At 41.5% G+C, this 25601-nt stretch overlaps 1 protein-coding gene across 1 annotated transcript in view; it reads left to right on the top strand.

Annotated features, from left to right (window-relative positions):
* The window catches only part of LOC127568015 (ALK tyrosine kinase receptor-like), a 257341-nt gene that overhangs the window by 92226 nt on the left and 139514 nt on the right, over positions 1-25601 (top strand). The window contains exon 3 of the mRNA XM_052011262.1: positions 22545-22707. Within this exon, the coding sequence (XP_051867222.1) occupies positions 22545-22707 (163 nt within the window). The remainder of the gene's footprint in view (positions 1-22544; positions 22708-25601) is intronic.

The raw sequence follows: 25601 nt of genomic DNA, 5'->3' as shown, positions 1-25601 counted from the left end.
GGTTGTAGGCTCAGCCAGCTCCATCACGGGTACAATCCTCCCTGCCATCGAGGGCATCTTCAAGAGGTGGTGCCTCAAGAAGGTGGCATCCATCATTGAGGACCCTCACCATCTAGGACATGCCTTCTTCTCGTTACTACCATTGGGGAGGATAAGAGATAAGATATCTTTATTAGCCACATGTACATCGAAACACATAGTGAAATGCATCTTTTGTGTCGAGTGTTCTGGGGGCAGCCCGCAAGTATCGCCACACTTCCGGCGCCAACATAGCATGCCCACAACTTCCTAACCCATACATCTTTGGAATGTGGGAGGAAACTGGAGCACCTGGAGGAAACCCATGCAGACACGGGGAGAGCGTACAAACTCTGAGATACAGGAGCCTGAAGACCCATATTCAACGATTCAGGAACAGCTTCTTCCCCTCCACCATCAATTTTTCTGAACGGTCCATGAACCCATGAACTCATTGTTCCTTTTTTTTTGCACTATTTATTTATTTTATAATTGATGATTTTTTTTATGTTTTTGCATTGTACTGCTGCCACAAAACAACAAATTTCACATCACATAAGACAGTGATAATAAACCTGATTCTGATTCTGACTTCCAATATGAAGCTGATTACATATTGAAGCAAAGGATTCCTAAGAGAGGCAGGTGATAACACACCTGATTTACTTTGTTCCAGCTTTAGAAACCCCATCTTATGTAGTAGATTGAAAGGGGCAGGATTAGGTGAGAAAGCACTAGTGCGAAATAATGTGAATCTGATCAATATGCTATTATGTGCATTACTCTCATTGCTTTGGCTGCAATGCTTATGGGCCATCATCGATATTGAGCAGCAGTCCAAAGCGTTCAAGGTCTCAACCAGTGTTTAAACCTGCAGAGTGGAGTTGATCTGAGGGAGATCATCTTGTGCAGAGTTCATCATTGTTTAAGTAAGGTACCCTCAGTAGCAAAATGCACAGAACTTGTATTGAGCCATTGACATTTTAGAGTCGTTGATTCATCCAGTGAAATGTTAAATTCAGTTCAAGTCGATCTTCACAATGGATCACAAGAGAATTAATGCACAATTTGGACGCTCTGAGCTGATCATTTGTTTAGCTTATTGCTTCTAAAGTTGTAGTATGGAGAAGGTTCCTTGGTTCACATTTGGGAATTATATTTTGCAAGTTCCTTATGAAAGTAATTTTTAATTTAGCAATTTCCTCATGTTCCATGCAGAATCAGAATCTTCAGATTTATTATGACTGAAATATGCCGTGAAATGTGTTGTTTTGCGGCAGCAGTACAGTGCAAGACATAAGGGCATAAACATTACTATAAGTTAGAAAAATAAATAAATAGTGCAAAAGAGGAATAACGAGGTAGTGTTCATGGGTTCATGGACCGTTCAGAAATCTGATGGTGGAGGGGAAGAAGCTGTTCCTGAAATGTTGAGTGTAGGTCTTTGGACTCCTGTATCTCCTCCCCAGTGGTAGTAACATGAAGAGGGCATGTCCCAGGTGGCAAGCGTCCTTAATGATGGATGTCGCCTGCTTGAGGCATCGCCTCTTGAAGATGTTCTCTGGCTGAGTCTGCAACCCTCTGCAGCCTCTTTCGATCCTGCATATTGGAGCCTCCATATGAGGCAGTGATGCAACCAGTCAGAATGCTCTCCACTGTACATCTGTAGAAATTTGCAAGAATCTTTGATGACCTACGAAATCTTCTCAAACTCCTAATGAAGGCACGCCTTCTTCATGATTGTATCAATGTATTGGGCCCAAGATAGATCCTCTGAGATGTTGACCCCCAGGAACTTGAAGCTGCTCACTTTTTCTACCGCTGACTCCTGATGTATGTTTTGCTGTTGTCCAAGTGCTCCAAAGCTGAGTGGAGAGCCAGTGAGATTGTGTCTGCTGTAGACATGTTGTGGCAGTAGGCAAATTGCAGTGGGTCCAGGTCCTTGCTCAAGAAGGAGTTAATTCTAATGATACTCAGCTGGAATATTAATGTGAATGCAAAGATGTTCCTCCAGTAATCACCTAGTTCTTCCTGATGCTCTCCAGAGACTCTGGGTCTCTGCTCAGGACTAATGCGGAGCTTCAACCCAAAATGTCTTTAATCCTTTCCCTCCACAGATGCCGCTCGACCCATTGAGTTCCTCCAGCAGATTGTTTGTTGCTGAAGGAATCATATTTGCTTCTAGGTAATGGAGCATTCAGCATGAGGAAGTTCTTCTCAGGATTAACAATAAGTTACACCCTGAGAAAGTGAAAACCTACCCTGTTCATAAAAATATCCAGGGCATTCAAGGGAACCCCTTATAGGCACATGAGTAAAGCCAATGCCTACCTGCATTTAGGGAAAAAAGCAATGCTAACAAATCCCTTTGCCCAAGACGCCATCAGGTCTTCACTGAAATCAAAGTAGATGAAATTTTTTTTCTCCATCAGTGAACTCTGTGATGCGGTGATGAGCAACAAATTGGGGGACATGGCAGAAATCTGCTGCTGCCTCTTGCAAAGTTCCATTGATGAGGAAATCGAATGTCATTGTGACTTTGCCCTTGATGGAATATCTCTCCGGGCATGAGAATGTGGCTGAAGGCCTTACCACACAGAACGTCAGAAAACTCTTGCCAGTAGATTCTTTGATGGCTATCTCTTTGTTTCCTGCCACGAGGTGCCTGACCCATCCTGAGTGCCTGTCACTGCACTCAGAATGGGTCAACACCTCTAATCGTGGGGTGCCAGTGATGCCATTACTGAGACACTCACTCCCTATGTGTTACGCACACTCTGTGAACTTTAGAAAATGCCCTAACAGGTCTTCTAGTGTCAGCATTGACCCTTTAAATAACAAGAAAGCAATAAAATACCATGATGTGATCCTAGTTCTGGTGCGATTGTTCAATAGTGGTCTTAATGTAAAGCTGTTTTATCTACTTTATATTGGTATGAGTAGAACTAGGCATTCCATGACTAGTGTCATAGTTTAGTGTGTGACTGTCCAATTAAATTGGGAAACATTAAATTGAATAACTCATTACCTGGTACAACTTTGCATGGCACAATTTCACCCAGAAATATTCTCCAGTGCAATCTACTGCAAGTAAAATTAAAACTGGATCATGGAGCAACTAATAAAAGACATTACATGATTCAGTTTCTAGACTAATCTGTATTAGTGATGTGAATTGAGGAATGAATATTGGCCTCAATACCAGAGATAACTTACCTTTTCTTCTTGAAAATAATAGTGCAAGAACTTTTACATCACATGCAAGTTAAGATAAGATAAGATAACATAAGATCTTTATTAGTCACATCGAAACACACAGTGAAATACATCTTTTGTGTAGAGTATTGCAAGTGTCGCCACGCTTCCGGCGCCAACATAGTACGCCCACAACTTCCTAACCCATACGTCTTTGGAATGTGGGAGGAAACCTGAGCACCCGGAGGAAACCCACGCAGACACGGGGAGAACGTACAAACTCCTTACTGACAGCGGCTGGAATTGAACCTGGGTCTCTGGCGCTGTAAAGCGTTACGCTAACCGCTACACTACGCAACACTACGCTACGCAAGCACAGGTGGGAGCTCGTTCAACACCTCATCGAGAATGCAGCAACTTTGACAGTGCAACATTCTCACGGTACTGCACTGGACTGTGAGCCTAGATATATGGGTTAATGTTGGACTGGGAGTTAAATCCTCATCTTTCTTACTGAGATGGAAGAATGCTGGCCATTATACCACAGCTGGTACCAAGATCTTCCCAATTTTATCTGGTTTAAATGCTTATTTTAGATGAATTTGTTTTTTTGTTAAAGGAACACATTGATCTGGACCTGACACTCTTAGTGATGCTGTTCTCTTCCTTTGACTGAGATCAACTCAGGTATCACATTGTAGTCCCCAGTTGATTGAAAGGAAAACTGCTGCAACAAATTAAAGGCCCATTTCAACTTAATGTATTATTTCTCAGAAAACTGGCAGCAATTTCCATGTTAATTTCCACACTTCCACCATCAATCAGCTGTCTATGGGGGCAGGTTTCCAGAGAGGACTGTTTCCCATTACTGTGACTCCATTCAGTTCAGTTCACAATGGCATTGTACCCTAGGACTGAGAGCGAGGAAGGAGAACAGCCCATCTGAGATAACAGAGTTATCTTGTTCCTATTATATGCAAGAGTTGTGTCTGTCTGAGTCCGAGTGCTTGACTCTCTCCTAAGACATAAAGGTCCATCAATCAGGATACTTTTGTTCAAGATGAAGCATACCATGCCCAAATATGCTCAAATGTGGCAACATCCAATGCCAGAAACTTAAACTCTTGCTCAGCCTGACTTGTGCTGGTGTTTCTCTCTGGTCTCCTTCTACACTCATGCTGTTCAGTATCTTCAGAGATGAGTAAGTTAATTGATGGTGACCATGGAAAAAAATAGTCTATTTTTCTCTTTGAATGACAGAATGTCCTTTTTAGATGATTATGGGAGGTTAAAGTCATTGTGGAGCCCTGCCTTACAATATCACTTTCAATGCTATGTTGACTCAGGAGATTAAGGGGCAACAATACTGTTTATTGAATTGACAAAGGAAACCAAATATTTGCACTTCTCGCTTGCTGTGGATTTAGCAGGTCCTAATGTAGTTTCATTGTGCACTCCATCATCTGACCATGGCACTGCTAGACTCCGTGATGCACAGCACTGTTACCAATTGCCTTTCAAACCAGACCTTACTTATTTGTTTGCAATGAATTCTCTCCATCCATTCCCAGCAAAATGTTCTGAGCTCTTTCAGTGTCATTATTAGGTACAATCTCAAGAATTTAATTCCTCCTCTGCTCTTAATTGCTTCTTTCAGCATCGTCCCCCCAGCACTCTTCTGGATGGCTTTCTGAGTTCATATTAACATCTTTCCCAGTTTTATCCTGAATACACATTGTGCAGCTTCCTTAACCATACTGATGTACAAATGCAAACAAAATTAGGTGAGGATAGAAAATTAGAAAGTAATAAACTTTATTGATATATTTTTCTTGATTAACAGGCAGTCAGTAGTTACACTTCTGTGCAGACACAATTAGTAAGCACAACAAAAAATATACATTACAGACCTGCCATTCACGCTTTTATTTTGTTTGCTAATTGTTTGTTAAATTGTGGTTGAAGAAGAGGCTACAGTTTACCTTTTACCCATATGATGTAATTAGTCTCATATTAAGCTTCTCTTTATTCATTCATTACGCAGATCTGGCTGTCACTGGTAAAGCCCTTTCCTAACTGCCCTCAAGAAGATGGTGGTGACCCATTTTATTAAACTTTTGCTGTCATAGACTACTACAGTGCAGAAACAGGCCCTTTGGCCCATCAAGGCCATGACACCAAATCTTCTGCCTAGTCCCATCTACCTGCACCCAGACCATATCCCTCCAAACCCCTCCCATCCATGTACCTATCCAAACTTCTCTTATATGTTACAATTGAACTTGCATCTGCCACTTCTGCTGGCAGCTCGTTCCACACTCACACCACACTCTGAGTGAAGATGTTTCCTTTCAGATTCCCCTTAAATAGTTCACCTTTCACACTAAACCTATGACCTCTAGTTCTAGGCTCACCCAACCTTAGGGGTAAAAGCCTACATGCATTTACCCTTTCTATATCCCTCATAATTTTATATACCTCTATAAGATCTCCCCTCATTCTCCTGCACTCCAAGGAATAAAGTCCTAACCTATTCAACCTTTCCCTATAACTCAGATACTCAAGTTCCGGCAACATCCTTGTAAATTTTCTCTGCACTCTTTCAAGCTTATTGATGTCTTTCCTGTAGGTAGGTGACCAGAACTGCGCACAATACTCTAAATTCAGCCTCACCAATGTCTTGTACAACTTCAACATAGCATCCCAACTCCTGTACTCAATGCCATGATTTATGAAGGCCAAAGTGTCAAAAGCTCTCTTTACGACCCTATCTACCTGCGAGGCCACTTTCAAGGAACTATAGATCTGTATTCCCAGATCCCTTTGTTCTAATGCACACCTCAGAGCCCTACCATTCACTGTGTAAATCTTAGCCTGGTTTGTCCTCCCAAAGTGCAACACTTCACACTTGTCTGCATTAAATTCCAGCGCTGCAAGCTTTGATAGCCTTCCTCGCTGTCCACTACACCCCCAATCTTGGTGTCATCCGCAGATTTGCTGGTCCAGTTTACCACATTATCATCTAAATCATTAATATAGATGATAAACAACAACGGGCCCAGCACTGATCACTGCAGCACATCACTAGTCACAGGCCTCCAGTCAGAGAGACAACCATCTACTACCATCCTTTGGCTTCTCCCACTAAGCCAATATTGAATCCAACTGACTACTTCATCCTGAATGCCAAGCGACTTAATCTTCTGGAGTAGCCACCCATGCAGGACTTTGCCAAAGGCCTTGCTAAAGTCCATGTAGACAATGATCACTACCTTTCCCTCATCGACCTTCTTGGTAACCTCCTCGAAAAACTCTATGAGATTGCTGAGACGTGACCTACCATGCAAAAAGCCATGTTGACTATCCCTAATCAGGCCCAAGTAATTATATATCCTGTCCCTTGGAATACCTTCCAATAACTTACTCATGACTGACTTCAGGCTCACTGGCCTATAATTTCCCAGTTTATTTTTAGAGCATTTCTTGGAAAATGGAACAACATTCGCTATCTTCCAGTCCTCTGGCACCTCACCCGTGGCTAAGGATGTTTTAAATATCTGTCAGGGTCCTTGCAATTTCTGCACTAGCCTCCCATAAGGTCCAAGTGGACACCTTGTCAGGCCCTGGAGATTAATCCACCTTAATTTGCCTAAAGACAGCCAGCACCTCCACTTCCATAATCTGGATACAGTCCGTGACCTCAGTACTCTTTTGCCTCAGTTGTATAGTCTCTGTGTCTGTTTCCAGAGTAAATATGGATGCAAAAAATTCATTTAAGATCACCCCCCATCTCTTTTGGCTCCATGCATAGATGACCACGCTGATCTTCAAGAGGAGCAATTTTGTCCCTTGCTACCCTTTTGCTCTTAATATAGCTATAGAAACCCTTGGGATTCTCTTTCACCTTGTCTGCCAGATCAACCTCATGTCCTCTTTTTGCCTTCCTGATTTCTCTCTTAGGTGTCCTCTTACATTCCTTATACTCCTTAAGTGCCTCATTTGATCCTAACTGCCTATACCTGATATGCGCCACCTTCTTTTTCTTTACTGGGGCCTCAATATCCCTCAATAACCAAGGTTCCCTAAACCTGTTAGTCTTGCCTTCTATTCTAACAGGAACATACACATTCTGTACTCTTAGTATTTCACTTTTGAAAGCCTCCCACTCACCGAGCATCTCTTTGCCAGAAAACAGCCTGTCCCAGTCCACACTTGCCTTGTTGTGGGCATGCTCTGTTGGTGCCGGAAGCATGGCGACACTTGCGGGCTGCCCCCCAGAACACTCTTCGCAAAAGATTCATTTCACTGTGTGTTTCGATGTACATGTGACTGATAAAGATATCTTATCTCAGATCCATTCTGATGCCATCAACATTGGCCTTACTCCAATTTAGAATCTCAACCCTAGGACCAGTCCTTCTGGTGAAATTCTTTCTTTGTCCCAGGATTTAGACCCAGTAACAATGAAGGACTGATGATATATTTTCATATCAGGATGGTATGTGACTTGGAGGGGAACCTGGTTATGGCATTCCCATGCACTTGTTGACCACCTCCTTCTTAGAGTTAGAGGTCCCGGGTCTGAGATGTGCTGTCAGACTAGCAGGAACAAGTAACTGCAATGCATTTTCAATGCAATTTTTTTTTAATTTTGATTGCCCTAAGGGTGTCCTGGAGTTTGGATGACTAACATCCAACAATCACATCCATCTTCCTTTGTGTGAGGTATAATTCCAACCACTGGAGTTTCTCTCCTTTGTTGTTCATCAACGTCAGTTTTACCACAATGCCTTGAAGTTTAAGGCCAGTCACTTTCACTTCACCTCCAGAATATAGCTCTTTGGCTTATGCTTGCACCAAAGTTGTGATGAGGTCTGGAGTTAAATGGTCGAAGCAAAGTCAGTGAGAAGATTATTGGTGAATAAGTACCACCTGAAAGCACTAGTGTTGACCTTTTCATCACTTTGTTTATGACTGGAAATAGACTAATTGGACAACGATTAACCAGAATGGATTTGTCCTGCTTTTTTGTGAACAGAATATACCTGGGTAATTTTCCACATTGTCAGGAAGGTAGATGTCAGTGTCATAACTTTCCTAGAACAATTTGGCTAGAGGCATGTGTTAAGATGTGTGTAGATAGACAAATCTCCAGGTCTGGATGAGGTATATCCAAGAACACTATGGGAAGCTGGAGAAGAAATTGCAGGAGACCTCACTGAGATATTTGCAACATCGCTATCCTTTGCCAAGGTGCTGGAAAACTGGAGGATAGTAAATGTTGTGCCTTTATTTAAGAAGGTCTGTAAGGATAGACCCATTAGCCTAACATTCGTGGTAGGTAAGTTGCTGGAGAGCATTCTGAGGGATAAGATGTACTTACATTTTAGGGGTATTCTATAGGCCCCCAAATAACCATTGGGACACTGAGGAGCAGATAAGTAGGCAAATTTTGAAAAGGTACAAGAATAACAGGGTTGTTGTCATGGGCGACTTCAACTTCCCTAATATTGATGGGCACCTCCTTTGTGCAAAAGGTTTAGGTGGGGCAAAATTTGTTAGGTATGTCCAGGAAGGATTCCTGACACAATATGTGGACAGGCCGACTAGAGGAGAGGCATTGCTGGATCTAGTACGAGGCAATGAACCTGATCAGGTGACAGACCTCTCAATGTACGAACATTTCGGAGATGGTGACTACAACTCCCTGACCTTTAACATAGCCATGGACAAGGATAGGAGCAGACATTATGGGAAAGTGTTTAATTGGGGGAGAGCAGATTATGATGGTATCAGGCAGAAACTTGGGAGCATAAACTGGGAACAGATGTTCTCTGGTAAATGCACCGCAGAAATGTGGAGGTTGTTTAGGGACCACTTACATGACACTGGCATCTATCTTGTCCCACTGAGACAAGGAAAGAATGGTAGGGTGAAGGAACCATGGTTAACAAGAGAGGTGGAACATTTCGTCAAGAGGAAGAAGGTTTAGGAAGCAAAAATCAGACCGGGCTCTTGAGAATTACAAGGTAGCTAGGAAGGAGCTTAAGAAGGGACCTAGGAGAGCTAGAAGGGGACATGAGGACGCCTTGACAAGTAGGGTTAAGGAAAACCCTCAGACATTCTACACATATGTGAGGAACAAGAGGATGACTAGGGTGAGGATAGGACCACTCAGGGATAAGGGGGGGAAATTTGTCTGGAGGCGAAGGAGATAGGGGAGGTCCTGAGTGCTTTGCTTCAGTGTTCACCAGGGAGAAGGACTTATGTGAGGTCAGCATAGAACAGGCTAATGTGCTGGAGCATGTCGAGGTTAAGAAAGAAGCAAAGATTTGTAAAAGCATAGATAAGTTCCTGGGGTCCAATAGGATATACCCCAGGTTATCATGGGAAGCAAGGGAAGAGATTGCTGAGGCGTTAATGGTGATCTTTGTGTCCTCCCTGGCCACAGGAGTGGTACCAGAGGATTGAAGGATGGCAAATGTTGTTCTGTTGCCCAAGAAAGGTAATAGGGATAATCCTGGGAATCATAGATCAGTGAGTCTAATGTCAGTGGTGGGCAAACCATTGGAGAGGATTGTTAGGGACAGGATTTACGAGCATTTGGAGAAGCATAGTCTCATTAGGGATAGTCAACCTGGCTTTGTGAAGGGCAGATCATGCCTCACGAGCCTAATAGAGTTTTTCGAGGAGGTGACAAAACAAATTGATGAAGGTAGTGTGGTGGGTGTGGTACATATGGATTTTAGCAAGGCTTTTGACAAGGCTCCCCATGGTAGGGTCATTCAAAATGTCATGAGGTATGGGAACCATGGAGAATTCACTGTGTGAATTCGGAATTGGCTTGCCCACAGAAGGCAGAGGGTGATTGTAGATGGAGAGTATTTCTCCTGGAGGTTGATGACTAGTGATGTTCCACAGGGATCTGTTCTGGGACCCCTGCTTTTTGTGATGAAGAAGTTGAAGGGTTGGTTGGTAAGTTTGCAGATGACATGAAGGTTGGTGGTGTAGTAGATAGTGCAGAAGGTTGTTGGAGGTTGCAATGGGATGTAGACAGGATGCAGAGCTGGGCGAGAAGTGGCAGGTGGAGTTCCATCCGGACAAGTGTGAAGTGATACACTTTGGAAGATCGAACTTGAATACAGAGGTTAATGGCAGGATCCTTGGCAGTGAGGAGGAACAGAGAGATCTTGGAGTCCAAGTACATAGATCCATCAAAGTTTCCACGCAAGTTGATAGGTTGGTTAAGAAAGTGTATGGTGTGCTAGCCTTCGGTAGCCAGCGGATTGAGTTCAAGAGCCGAGAGGTAATGTTGCTGCTCTAAAAGACTTTGGTTAGACCACACTTGGAATATTGTGTTCAGTTCTGGTTGCCACATTATAGGAAGGGTATGGAAGCTTTGGAGAGGGTGCAGAGGAGATTTACAAGGACACTGCCTGGATTGGAGAACATATCTTATGAGGAGAGGTTGAGCGAGTTAGAGCTTTTCTCTTTGGAGTGACAGGGGATGAGAGGTGACTTGATAGAGGTATATAAGATTATGAGAGGCCTAAACAGAGCGGACAGTCAGCACCTTTTCCCCAGCATGGGAACGGCCAATACTAGAGGTCATCTGTTTAAGGTGCGTGGAGGAAAGTCCAGGAGAGATGTCAGAGGTAGGTTTTTTACACAGAGTGTGGTGGGTGCCTGGAATGCCGTGCTGGGGATCTCATCTCATTTAGAGTAGTTAGTAAGTTTGCAGATGACACCAGAATAGGTGGTGTCATAGACGGTGAAGAGGAGTATCAAGAACTGCAGCAGAATTTTGATCGGCTGGGTGGGTGGGCTGAGGAATGGCAAGTACATAGTTCCCTTAAAGTAGAATCACAGATAGACAGGGCAGTGAAGAAGGCCTTTGGCATGCTGGCCTTAATCACACAGGAAACTGAATGTAGAAGTTGGAAGATTATGTCGCGAATTGTACCAGATGTTGGTGAGGTCACACTTGGAGTATTGTGTTCAGTTTTGGTCACCCTGTTATAGGAAGGATGTGACTAAACTGGAAAGAGTGCAGAAAAGATTTACAAGGATGTTGCCGGGACTCGAGGGACTGAGTTATAGGGAGAGGCTAGACAGGCTGGGCCTTTACTCCTTGGAGCGTAGGAGACTGAGGGGTGATCTCATAGAGGTGTATAAAAACATGAGGGGCACAGATAGGGTGCACAGTTTCTTTTTCAAGGTTGAGGACTTGAAAACTTAGCGGACATAGTTTTAAGGTTAGAGGTAAAATAAGAACCTGAGGGGCAACTTTTTTACACAGTGGGTGGTAGATATATTGAACCAGCTACCAGAGGAAGTGGTTGAGGCAGCTACATGAGATACATTTAAGAAGTATGTGGACAGGTATATTGATGACGAGTTTAGAGGGATATGGGCCAAGTGCTGGGAAATGGGATTAGCTTGAATATACATTTTGGTTGTCATGGACATGTATGGGCTGACGGACCTTTTTCTGTTCTGTACAATTCTATGATTTTATGAGGTGCAGTTAATACTGGAGTGCAAGTATTCACTGGGATGTTGTCTGGTTCCATTGTTATATCCAAGGCTCTCAGGCACTTCTTTGTCTCATGTGGAATCAATCGTATTGGCTGAAATCTCAGGAGGAAACCAAGATGGATCACCTATTCGGCACTCCTGGCTGAACTTGGTTGAGAATGCTTTAACCTTTTCTTTAGCACTCATGTGCTGGGACCCATCATCACTGAGATTGCAAGGGTTCTTGCAGCCTTCACGTCCTGTTAGCAGTCTTGTTAGCAGACTGCAAACCTTCAGCCTGAGCGATTGATTGTGAAATTACCTAACTCTCTCCACACATGATACTTTTGCTGTTTAGCAAGCACATGGTCCTGAGTTGAGCTTGTTGTCCCCTTTCTGTGCACCATCTGTTCTTTGGGTCTGCTGTTCCTTTCCCCTTGAGAGATAATGGAGCTTCCATTCCAGGAATGCCTTAATATTCGGTTGATTAGCTCTGCAACCTCATAGATATTCTCATCAAATCGACCCTGGTAGCAAAGCCAAGGATCTCTTCACAGATATCAATTAAGGCAGCCGATATGCTGTGGGCACTCTGTGGCTCCTGCTGTTTGGGAGTCAATAGGTTGTCCATGAGCTGCTATCTGAGAAGAGCAACCTTTCTGGCACCTTAAGATCTTCAGCATTGATCTTTGTGGTAATATTTCTACTGTTATTGGTGTTTTGAGGCCACATTGGTGGAAATAATAGAGAAGATTAGGCAGTGAACTGCAGTCATCTGTACCTGTCATGGTGTAGGTGGTGCAGTCTCTCACTTGGAGAATGATGTAGACTATAGGTGCCAATACTTAGACCAGGCATGTTCCATTAGGTCCTGTGCTTGGCCTTCTGACAAAAGCAGAGTGTTGATTATGAAAAGACTGCATTCCAAGCATTTTGTCAGGAAAAGATTGCTGTTGAAGTTAGCCTTCCCTACTCCTTCCTTGGCCACCACACCTTAGCATAGAGTTGTGTTTCTTCTCACTCTGACATTGAGGTCACCCAGGATTATCAGTTTGTCTTTCCTTGGGACACCAAACAGAATTTGTTCAAGGTCAGAGTAGAAGTCTTTCTTGGCTTCATCCAAAACTTCCAAGTTTGGGCCATGTATGCTGATGACTGTAGCATGTTGGTTCCATGTTATGGTTAGTTGAAGTGTCATATGTGTCCACTAATTCCACAGGGGGAGTGAGATGATGCCGGACTAGCTCATTCTTGATGGCAAAGCTCATTTTGTGAAGGCAAGGTTCCTCTTCTGATTTGCTCTCCAGAAGAAGGTGTACCCATCACTATGTTCTTTAAACAAGCTGACTCTTTCTTGTCTGGTATTGCTCAGGAAGACACTGTCAATTTCAAAGCATCAGGCTATGATAGCAGCACGATGTTCAGGTCTGACTTTCCAGGTCCTGAACCTCATATTGTGGAGTTGAAGTTACCTATGCATGGTTTAATTTATTGTGGCATAATCATTGCTCATCAGTAATCATATAGACTTGATAGAGTAATGTTACCTTATAGGAACATGGCAGATGCAATATAATGTGGAAAAATATGAAGTTATCTACTTTGGTACTCAAAGAAGGAAAACAGAGTATAGTTTAAATGGTGAGAAATTGGGTAATGTTGATGTTCAAAGAGACCTAGGTGTCCTTGTGCACATGGTGGTGCAGCAAGCAACTAGGAAGGCAAATTATATATCAGCTTTTATACGTAAGGATTTGGGTGCAAGAGTAAAGAGGTCTTCCTACAATTATATAGGTCCTTGTTGAGACCCTACCTGGAGTAATGTATACAGTTTTGGTCACCTTATTTAAAAAAGAATATACTTGGCATAGAGGGAATGCAGTGAAGATTCACCATTCTAGGGATGGTGGGTTTACCATATGAGAAGAGACTGAGTAAACAAGGTCTGTATTCTCTGGTGTATATTCTGAGAGGCGATCACATGGAAATTCACAAAACTCTTGCAGGGTTCAACAGATTGCATGAAGGAGAATGTTTCCCCCATCTAAGGAATCTACAATCAAGGCTTATAGTTTCAAAATAAAGGCAGGCCATTTAGGACTGAGGTGGGAAGGGATTTCTTCACACAGAGAGTGATGATTCTTTGGCATTCTTTACCCCAGAAGGTGGTGGAAGCTCAGTCATTGAGCTTATTCAGAACAGGGGTCGATAGGTTCCTGGATGTTAACTGAATCAAGGAATATAGGAATAGTGCTGGGAAATGACATTGAGGAAGAAGATTAATTATGATATTGATGGATGTCAGGGCAGGCTCAAAGGATAAATGGCTCCTATTTATTATGTTGTTATGAAGTGGGACTGCCTTGGAAAAAAGTTCCTGAGATGGAACTTTACTAATCTGGCACCTCGTCATTTTTAGTTATGGATTGATCCCTCGTTTGATACTGATAATGGTGGAGGGAGGGATATGCTGATTGTGATGGTGTATATTTCTGCTACTGCTGATGGTCCCCAGCACTTTGGAGAAGCGTAATTTTGAGCTGTCAAATCTAGTTTTGAGTCTATTCTTTTTAGCATGATTGTAGCACCACACATAGTGTGAAGCCAGGACTTTGTTTCCACAAGGAATGCATGGTGGTCACTTCTATTAGTGTCATCAAGGAAAGATGCATCTGCCAGGGGTAGATTGGTGAGGACAAATTCAAGTGATTCATCCCTCATCATGGTATTGGTATTGATATTGGTTTACTATTGTAACATGTACTGAGATACAGTGAAAAGCTTTTGTTTGCATGCCGTCCAGGCAGATCATGCCATACATAAGTACATCAAGGTAATAAAAAGAGAACACAGTGTAGAATATAGTGTTGCAGCTACAGAGAAAGTGTAGTGCACATAAACAAATAAAGTGCAAGGGCCACTATGCGGTAGATTTGGAGATCAAGAACTCATCTTTAGCTATGAGAGGTCCATTCAAGAGTTTGATAATAGTGGGACAAAATCTATTCTTCAGTCTGGTTGTATGGGCTTTCAAGCTTTTGTATCTTCTGTCCAACAGGAGAAGGGAGAAGAAAGAACAACCTGGGTGGAAGGGGTCCTTGATTATGTTGGCTACCTTTCCAAGGTAACGGGAAGTGTAGATAGAGTCAATGAAGGGGAGGCTGGTTTGTGTGATGGACTGGGCTGCATTCGCAACTCTGCAATTTCTTGTGGTCTTGGACAGAGCAGTTTCCATCGCAAACAGGATGATTTTTATGGTGCATCTGTAAAAATTGGTAAGAGTCATCGGGGATCTGCCGAATTTCCATAGCCTTCTGAGGAAGTAGAGGGATTGGTGTGCTTTCTTGGCTATTCTTGATTTATTCAGGGCTTGGCCAGCTTGGTCAGTGATGATACTACAAAACCATTCTTGATGATGGATGTTGAAGTCTCTCACCCAAAGTACATCTTGTGCCTTTGCACTTTCAATGTTTCTTCCAAATATTGTTCAACACAGAGAAGGATTGATTCATTAATTGAGGGAGGACAATATGTGGTAATCAGGAAGAGGTTTCCTTCCCAATGTTTGACCTGACGTCTTGTGACTTAATATGGTCTGCAGTCGACACTGAAATCTCCAAGGGCTACTCCTTCCTGCCTGTAATACCAGCATGCTGCCACTTCTGGTGGGTCCGTGCTGTCAGTGGGACAGGAAGCATGCAGGACTTACTTTGCTTGATGCCTATAAGATATGATTCTGTAAGGGCAACATTGTCAGCCTATTGCTTGACTAAGCTAAGGGACAGCTGATGTTACACCATGCCAATAGCCAGCAGGGTAGTCGTGCTGAGCACAGCAGAAGATAAATACGAAAGAAAATAAGCTTATAAGCACCAATTGTAACAATAGGAGATGACAACCAAGGAAGTCAACTGCAATATCCTGTGAATTCTTCTCTGGATCTCTTCAGCAATTAACAGTGTATGATGAAGCCATGCTCAGTATTGATGTAGCTTTATGACATGCGATCATGCCAGCTTCATCTACAAAATCTGCAGTCTTGGAGCATCATCTAGACAGCACTTTTAGAGTCTTACTCTGCTTAGATTTTAAAAGTAAGTAAGATTTGGTCTGAAGAAACTGTACTTTGGCCAGATAACTTGCAGTAATGCTGTTTAGCATCTAGTTCAGGAACATAATGGCTTGGTGATGTAGCACACAATGAGACATTAAGAGCTGCTATATCGACCGCAAGCAAATAGTGCAAACATTAGGTTTCTTTTGTCAGTTCAGTAAGAGTATCGTTTTCCCTTAATCTTCTGAATCAATGTAGCGTTTAAACTGATTTTATAGGACAGAGTGCCACTATGACATTAACTTCTTACATTCCAGGCACCAATTGGAAATAACATTGTGTTTGTCCACTTTGTAATTCAACCTCAAGTTCAGCAGATTAGTTTAACCAAATGACTGAATTTCACCAGTGACTGCAGGTGGACAATCAGGGAAGTCAAAATACCCACCCCCCCCATCATATATCAGGATGGTCAGAGGGCTTTCAATTCTTCCATGAACTGATTCCCAACCAATCCCTTTCACTACCACCCTCATTCGCCCGGCTGAACTAATTTTTGCAGTGAACAACTGCTCCTTTAATTCCATCCACTTTCTCCAGGTCAAAGGTGTAACTCACGCAGGGCAGCCTCTTGGTGGAATACATGGAATATTCCTTGTCTTAGTCCTATTCTGGCCCTTTCCTTCACCACCTATTCCAATATAATCTGTGTTGGTGCTGCTTCCTGTACTCATACATTTCATTACTTTTTTGCCAAGTTTCATACTACTCCACATCTGACTGTCCTTTCCCTTTGCGACTTCATCTTCATCTCACAGAATAGGTTAAGGACCAATACTCATTTCAAGTACACAGATTTTCACAGCTATATTGACTAGACCTCCTCCCCAATCCCCTGCTTCCTGTAAGGACTCAATTCCATTCTCCCAGTTTTTCCATCTCTGTCAAATTTGTTCTAAAGACAAAAATTTCCACACCAGTGCTTCTGAGATGCCTTCCCTTTACCTTAATTATGGCTACTTTGCCACCATATTTGACAGGGCTTTTAGCATTATCTCCTCTATTTCCCGCACTTCACCTCTCAAACTTAGAGCAAGGATAGTTGCCCCTTGTCCTCACCTTCCAACCCAGCAGCCTCCACATGCAACAAATCATCTTCTGTGATTTCTGCCACCATCAACAACATTCCACAACCAGACACATGTTCTCCTCACCTACCCTTTCAGCATTTCAATGGAACCATTCCCTCCATGACTCACTAATTTGTTTCTATGTCTGCATCAACCATTCCTTTTCTCATGCCACTCTGCAACCACAGGAGGTGCAACACCTGCTCTTTTACTTTGTCCCTTCCCACCATCCGGGGGCCCAAACAGTCATTCCAAGTGAAACTCCGATTCACTTGCACTTATTCAGAAAGTGTACTCCTGTGCGTTAGAAGAATAAATGCAGATTGAATGATCACTTTGCAGAACACCTCTACTTAGTCTCTAAGAGTGGCCCTGAGCCTCAAGAGACAAATCATTTTAGTTCTGCATCCCATTCCCTCTCTGATCTTTCAACCTTCACCCTCCTGCACTGTTAGAACAAAGTCCAGTGTAGGCTCAAGGAATAGCACCTCATCTTCTGTCTAGGTATGTTGCTGTCCTCAGGATTTAATATTCTGATGTGAGGTCATCCAGCTGTAATGGAGCAATAAAATAATTATGGAAGACTTTAATCTACATATAGACTGGACAAATCAAATTAATGGTAATAGCTTGATGATGAGTTCACGGAATGTATATGAGATGCTTTACTAGATCAATATGTTGAGGACTCAACTGGGAAAAAGGCTATTTTAGATCTTATATACTGCATTGAGAAAGGATTAATTAATAATCGTGTCGTTAGTGTGCCTTTATGGAAGATTGACCATAATGTGGTAGAATTTTACATTGAATTTGAAAGTGATGTAGTTCAATCCAAAACTTAGGTCTTAAATCTAAACAAAGGAAACTACAAAGGTATGAGGATTGCATTGGCTGTGGTTTATTGGGAAACTACATCAAAAAGTATGACAGCGGATAGGCAATGGCTAGCATTTAAACAAATAATAGGTATAATCCTTCAAGGCACAAAAATCCAACAGGAAAAGTGGTTCATCCTTGGCTAACAAGGGAAATTAAAGACATTAAATCAAAGGAAGTTACAAAGTTGTTATAAATAACTGTAGGCCAGAGGATTGGGAGCATTTTAGAACTCAGCAGAGGACCAAGAAATTGAGAAAGAAACGAAAGACAGATTATGAGAATAAACTGGCGAGAAACTTAATAACATTCTACAAGGGCTTTCATAAGTTTGTAAAATGGAAAAGACTAACAAGGAGAAAAGATGGAGACTGGAGACTTTGTAGTGGTGAATAAGAGAATGCCAGAGAAATTAAACAAATACTTTTTGTCTGTCACCACAGAGAAAGACACAAAAAACATGCCAGAAATAGTGGAGAATTGTGGATCTATCAGGAATGAGTAAAAAAAAGAATGCGAGAAATTGATGAGACTCAAAGAAGATGAGTCACAGGAACCTGAATATCCATATCCCAGGCATTTGATTGACCTGACCAGCTTCTGAGTTGGTGGGTTTTCTATATGAAGAGAGGTTGAGTACACTAGACTTCCATTCCCAAGAGTTTAGAAGAATGAGTGGTGACCTGACTCAAATATATAAGATCCTAAGGGGGCTTGACAGGATAGATGTTGAGATGTTATCGCTCGTGGGAGAGTGTCAAACAAGGGGACATCACTACAAGATAAGGGGCCAATCATTTAAAACTGAGGTACATATAAATTTCTTCTTCTAGAGGGTGGTTAATGCCCTGGTGGGTGGTGGAAGCTGGATTATTAGAAATGTTTAAAGTGGAGGTGGATAAATATTAGATATTTGATAGATCGAGGAATAATGGGTTATGGAGAAATGGCACAGGAGAGGAGTTGAAGCCAGCACAGATCAGGTATGATCATACTAAATGGCAGGACAGGCTTGAAGGGCTGATGGCCTACTCCTGCTCCTGTTTTCTTGTGATCCCATTGAAATATACCAAATTCTTGCAGGTCTTGAAAGCGTGCATGCAGAGGAAATACTTCCCCTGGCTGAGATATCTAGAACCAGGGGTCACAGTCTCAGAATAAGCTGAGGTCATTTAAGACTATTATGGGAGAAATTTCTTCACTCGGTGGGTGGTGAATTTTTACAACTGTCTACTCCAGAGTTCATTTAACACACAGATCAAAAGATTTCTGGATATTAAGGGAATAAAGGAATATAGGGATAGTGCAGGAAAATGGAGCTGATGTAGAAGATCAGCATGATCTTGACAATGACAAAGCAGACTTGAAGGCAAGATGGGCTTCCACTGCTCCTAGTTCTTATGTTATTATGTTTAAAGAAAGTAATGAAATGAAGTTGCAAGAACATAACTAGGAATATAACTGGGAACTCTGCAATGCAGTTTGTGCCAAGGAAACTAGCTGGATCTGTTGCAATGCAGTCTGCTCAGGAAAACACTGAGGAATGCTGCTCTGCGGTGTGTGCTCAGGAACATAGGTGAGAATACTGCAATGAAACATGTTCTCAGGAGCATAACTGTCAATGTTACAAGCTCGCCTTGTTGTATCTCTTTTGACTCAGTTAAAATCACTCTCTTCTACCATTTATACAAGGGCAATAAAAGTTTTCTCACCAAGATAATTTCACAGCTCTCCTTTCTCAGCTTTGTACCTGGTCATTATTCTTTCAACTTTGATGATTGCCAACTTAATTTACATTGCAGCCTGTCTTCTAAGTTCACTGCCCTTTCATCCTCTCTCAACTTCTCCTTCCATGTAATTTCCCAAACTATGACTTATGTCACTCCCTTGAACTTGCCATCTCTTTTGGCCCTGCGACTCCCATCTCACACGGATAATGTCATCTCTGTTCACTTGAAAGGCTTTCCACCTGCACCCAACTCTAATTCCTTCCATGGGTGCCCCTGAACAAAACTTTTTCCCAATTCACATATAACTGTGCTTTCAATTATCTAATCATTGGACCTAGATTCATTGCAACATTCTTGCAGTGAATGATTTGCTCGACCAAGCACTACTTCATCTTTGGTGGCCTACTCCCTATTAAACTGTAACTCTAACTCTGGTCACTTCTCTTAGTGTGGGCTTCACCACTGTTTCCTTAATTCAAAGGACACAAACTGGACTGTCACTGTCAGATATAGCTGGACCACCCAAATCATAATCAGGTCCTGCTCTTTCATTGCAGAGCTTTCACTCCAGGATCATCCTGGGCAACATGACAACCACAGATTATCTTCTCAACTGTTGCATGTCTTCTTAAATCCTTCTGCTCTGTGTTCTTCAATCTCACGTGCGAGGAACTCATTGAGATCATCTGCCCTGCTGCCTTTGTCATTTCCTTTCATTCCATGTAGCCCATTGGGCCAAAGTTTTAGGAACTTCTAAATCACATTTCTTCTTCTTTCATGCCCACTCCAAGCTCATCTTAATTATGAGTTCCTACTTCCTCAGCTCGGTTTCCACTGAATTAAAGACCACCTAACTTCTTTCCCCAGTTGTCTTCTGGTGGTATTGTTAATGGTCATCTCTCTTTGAGTACTGTTCTCCCTCTTTGAAATCAGCCATCATGACCCCCTCTGTTGTTGTAAACAGCTATCCTTGCTCCAGACTCCCTGCCCCTTCCAAGGTACTTTTACCTGTTCCTGCTTCCCAAATGCATGTCCACCATTCTCGGAACTCCATGTTTGAATCTCTCTAACCCCTTCCATCTATGATCAGTTACGATACTGGGTTCAAATCTGCAGCATCTGAAATTGTATTTAAATGAAGCTGGAAGCTTAATTGCCATTGTACCAGCTTGGCAGCCTCACTATAAAAAGACAACACTCTCAATGCTTGCTCCCGTTGTAACTAATAAATAGGCAGCAGGGGTTCTAAACTCCTTCTAATGAGTAATTGCACTGTCTGCAAGTGAATGTTTAGGCCCTGTGGCTATATCTATCTGGTTGAATAATCTTAAGAGTGCTCAACAAACAATTTACAGTCAGATTATTGTCTTTTTAACTTCTTGTGTATATAAAATTGAAGGACAGCACAGAAAACAAAGTCCAGCTGGGTATGTTGTTCTCAGGAGGGAATAATCATCCTTACTTTCAATGGAATATTCACCTACTGTGAGTTATTTCTGTGTTCCTATGTGTGTTGCCAGAGAAACACTGTTACTTTGGTATATTGCTCAACACGATCATGTATTATGCGGTACCAGTATTGTTATCTGTATTGAATTTGAAAACCTAGGACAGAAATCCCTGTTGTCACTAATTTTCAGTGAATAAAAAATCTCTAAGTTAATTAGTTCAGATAATTGTGCTATAGCTTCCTCTTGATATTATTGCAAGTAAATATGGTTTTGAATCAGCAGAGTTGAGAGATTTAATGCCAATTTGTAATCATGTATGATTTGTTTATGCTAAATGACCAAAGGAGAAATTTACATTAAACCTTTACAGTCAGCACAATGTCCAACCCAGCCGCATACGCAACACTTCCGATATTCACTAGCAATTAAACAGTTTTCTGGCTGTACCTGTCCTAATTTCATGATGAATGTTCAACCTTCCATATATCTAGAAGCCTTATGCTTTTTCCTTTAATGAACTAAACCAGTCCCCATCTATTGCCCCCTTTCACTGCCTGGTTGAACCTGTTCTCACACCTCATCTTTGACTCTCCTCCAAATAAAAGATATTGCAAAGCAGGGCCCCTATGGATCCTAGCTATACCTATCTCTTATGGGATATAATAATCATCCCTTGTTCTACAATTAACATCCCATCTATTACTTCTTTTTATGGTGCATTGATGGCTGTATTCTTGCTACTTCCTGCTCTTGCCCAGAACAAGAAAATATCCTTCACTTTTTATTTCCACCATTACCTCACCTGTAATGAACCACCTCCAATTCTTTCCTTCTCATCATTGATTTCCTTGTCTCTTTTTTCAGAAAGTTGCTTAATGACTGGTATCTACTCTAAACCCAGTGATTTCCATAGCTAGCTTGCTTACACTGACTCCCATCCACCTTCCGCTCTCTTCCATTCTATTTATGTAGAATCTTCAGCTTGACAGGAACCCTAGGCTTCACATTAACAGTTACTTTAATTCCCATTAGCACTGCCTCCCACTTTTGCCTTGCATCAAGCTACCTTGCATCATCTAATCTCCACCCTTTCATTGAAAACTGATTGACATGAAACAGTAACTTTTTTTGTCTACATAAATGCTGCCTGACTTGCTAAGTATTTAACACATTTTCTGTTTTTATTTCAGATTACCAACATCGGTAGAGTTTAACTTTTATAAAATATAGTCACAGCTGGCTTATTCATTTTATCCTCTTCATTTTATCCATCATTAAGGACCCTCACCATCCAGGACATGCCCTAGTTACTACCATCAGGGAGGAGGTACAGGAGCCTGAAGGCCCATACTCAACGATTCAGTAACTGCTTCTTCCCCTCCACCATCAGATTTCTCAATGATCCATGAACCCATGAACACTACCTCATTATTCCTTTTATTTGCACTAATTATTTATTTTTGTAATTTATAGATTTTTATGTCTTTGCACTGTACTGCTGCTACAAAACAACAAATTTCACATCACAGGTTATTGATAATAAATCCGATTCTGATTTTTTAATTTTTAGGTCCATGGATCATTACAACATGTGGTGCCAGTGGGCCCAAAGGGCCAACACAAACTCAATGCAACAATGCTTACCGGAATACAAATACATCTGTGGTGGTTGTGGCTGAAGGACTTTGGCAAGGAATCCAGAAGTGGAGAGTGCCATCAACAGACACATATAAGTAAGTGTAGACTTCCTTACTTTAAAATTTACTTCTGTAAGATGACCAAGCATTTATTGTCCATATTTTTAGCCCTTGAGTAGATGTCCCTCCTCATGGTGAAGATACCCCACTCTTATATCAGAATGTCGTTAACCCATGCGCTAAAGGATTTTTTTGGGAGGGGATTAATTTTATTACATCCCTAGAGTTATTTATTTTACATTAACTGAATATTTCATCTTTCCCATAACTAATTTATTCACTTTGGTAATAAATGAATAAACTAGTTTCTCTCCTCTTGACCAATATCAACACGAATGGAATCCAGGAAAAAATAAAGTGAATTAAGCTAACAGTTGAAGAACAACCTGGAATATTTAAACTTTATCTCTTGTGAAGTCAAGGGTTATGACCCATGACATAAAAATTCACTATAAAGAATACAGGATTCACAAAACTCAATTCCATTGAGGCATGTTGTTCTTCAATTACACCTACTGAACAGGTGATCCATCCTCCCCATTTTTAACCAAAGGAAATTAATAGAAAGTTACCAAAATAAATAAATCAAAATGATAAAGTCATAGGAAATCTAAGCCTATATTTGTTACCATACCCCTTGTTCAGAGACATTTAACAAGCTGCAAGACACCATATATTGGTACACAAAGGTTACCCAAGAATGACCTTTAAGAGAACATATTAAGAAGCAGATGTGTAGGATTAGCAGTTTGGAGGAACTCTAATCTCGTTCAGCCTCTAATCTCTTTTGTTCTCGTTCAGCTTCTAAAATGCTTCTTGACAAGAATCTGTCCAAACAAACTTTACTCCCTTCTTCAGAAGATTAGTTAGGGGAAGAGCAATATCAGCAAAATTTTTACAAAATTTTCGGTAATATCCAACCATTCCCAAAAATCTTCTAACAGTCCTCATACCTGTGGGAATAGGGAACTCAGATATTGCTTGAACTTTTGCCTGAACAGGAGCTTGCTTGCCTTGACCTACAACATAACCAAGATACGTCACAGTGGCATGGCCAAATTCACTTTTAGCCAAGTTAACTGTAAGGTTAGCCTTGGAAAGTCTTTCAAACAACCTTTCTAACGCAGAGATGTGATCCTCCCATGTATCATTCCCAGTCACTAAGTCGTCAATGTAGGCATCTGTATGTTTTAACCCATGAATCACTGAATTAATCATTCTTTGAAATGTTGCCGGAGCATTTTTCATTCCAAATAGCAAAACATTGTATTCATACAATCCAGAAGGGGTTACAAAGGCTGAAATTTCCCTTCCTCTATCTCGACTGGTCCTTCTACGAACTTTGACTTTAAGATCACCCTGTGAAAAGGGACAGACATGGTGTCACCTGTAACGCCTCGTATTAGATTTACTTCACCAGTGTCACTTTCTTCACCAAAATTTAAAACACTGTCCAGCAAGAGAGATTGCAAGGGATTATTTTGGCTAGGGAAAAATACCTTTATGTGTTTGTTTCTGCCTGCCATCTATATGTCCTTCACACAAAAGAATATCTACAGACAAGGGCTGAAATCTTAAGAATTTTGGAATGATCTTTGACAACTCGAAAACAACTGAAGCAGGTATTAATTAGGTTCAAGTATACAATTTGGAAGGATTAGATTATGTGAGATGAAGACATATTGATTTATTTATAAGATATCAATTAATGGTGAAAAGTCATTTGAATTTAGGCTATTCTGGTACTAATTCTGTACTAGGAGGAAAATTCACAGTAGACAAATTCTTGCCTTGTTCTGTGACACAAATTAAAATTTATACTATGAAAGACAAGAGGAACATTATTTACATTTCACTTGTGGACACCCATGTAGTTCATATGGGGGAAAACTTCTGATTATCTGGATCACTCCAGGTAAATTTAACTTTTACTCAGAAGTCAGCAATGAACTCAGGTGACTGACCTCAAATTCTGCCCATTAATTTTATTCAGTGAAGCACACTGTGAATTTGATTTTTCTTAAATTAGGGGAAATGCATGTTGTAGGGGCAAAGACAAAGTAAAAGCATAATTTGCACAGTATATAACATGTCAAGGTGTAAGGTGATCAGTCTCAGTCAGGCTTGTGGCTTCCCTTTATTCTCTGTACCTCAGACCTAGATTCCTCCCGTCTGAGTGTTGGTCTTACATTCTCACTGCAATTGCAATTTCTCATGCTGTTTCAAGGCTTGGTAAGGAATTCATTCCTGCTTCCAAGATCCATCTCCCTTCTAGTCCTTCTGTTCTGCTCCAATGAATGGTTACTACATTAAGAGGTCACTCTAGTCCAGGTCTGACCCATTTCATCCACCCATGTCCTGTTGTAGCTGAACTATAACTATCACAATATTACCCGCATTTCCTCTTGTCCAAATGTGTGCCATCCTGATTACTGGTATTAAGCCAATCAGGAACAGAGGAACACGGAACTAATTGCTGCTGCCAGTTTTCCCATGAGTGTCTCGACCAAGTCTCACCACATAAATATTTTGCTGCCTTAAACTAGGCCTGTAGTTACCTCTTCTTACCATGGTAACAGCTAGCTCATCTGCCCACTGTTAAGGTGTTGGATTGCATTGCTGATGTTTCAGAGTGGACCCATTTTTTTCTTGCGTCACTGCAATTAGAAAGCTTCTGATTTTTTGTCAATTTATTAGAACTCTGAGACCTTGAGTCCCAGCCTACCCAGACAACTCCCCAAAGAGAAAAATGAGAATGAGAGGATTTTACTTTGCAGCATCATTTCTTTATTTTGTAAAGGTCTAGTTTTAGTACATAGTTAAGTCTATTTCACAGTTTAATTGACACCGATGGCTTCTCAAAACAGTTCTCGATTCATAATTCTGTGATCAGTCAATTAATACCCTGAGATTTATTCTTTCAATTAAGT

Source organism: Pristis pectinata, chromosome 3, assembly GCF_009764475.1.
Source record: "Pristis pectinata isolate sPriPec2 chromosome 3, sPriPec2.1.pri, whole genome shotgun sequence".
NCBI lineage: Eukaryota > Metazoa > Chordata > Chondrichthyes > Rhinopristiformes > Pristidae > Pristis > Pristis pectinata.
This window is presented reverse-complemented; position numbering and strand designations above follow the sequence as displayed.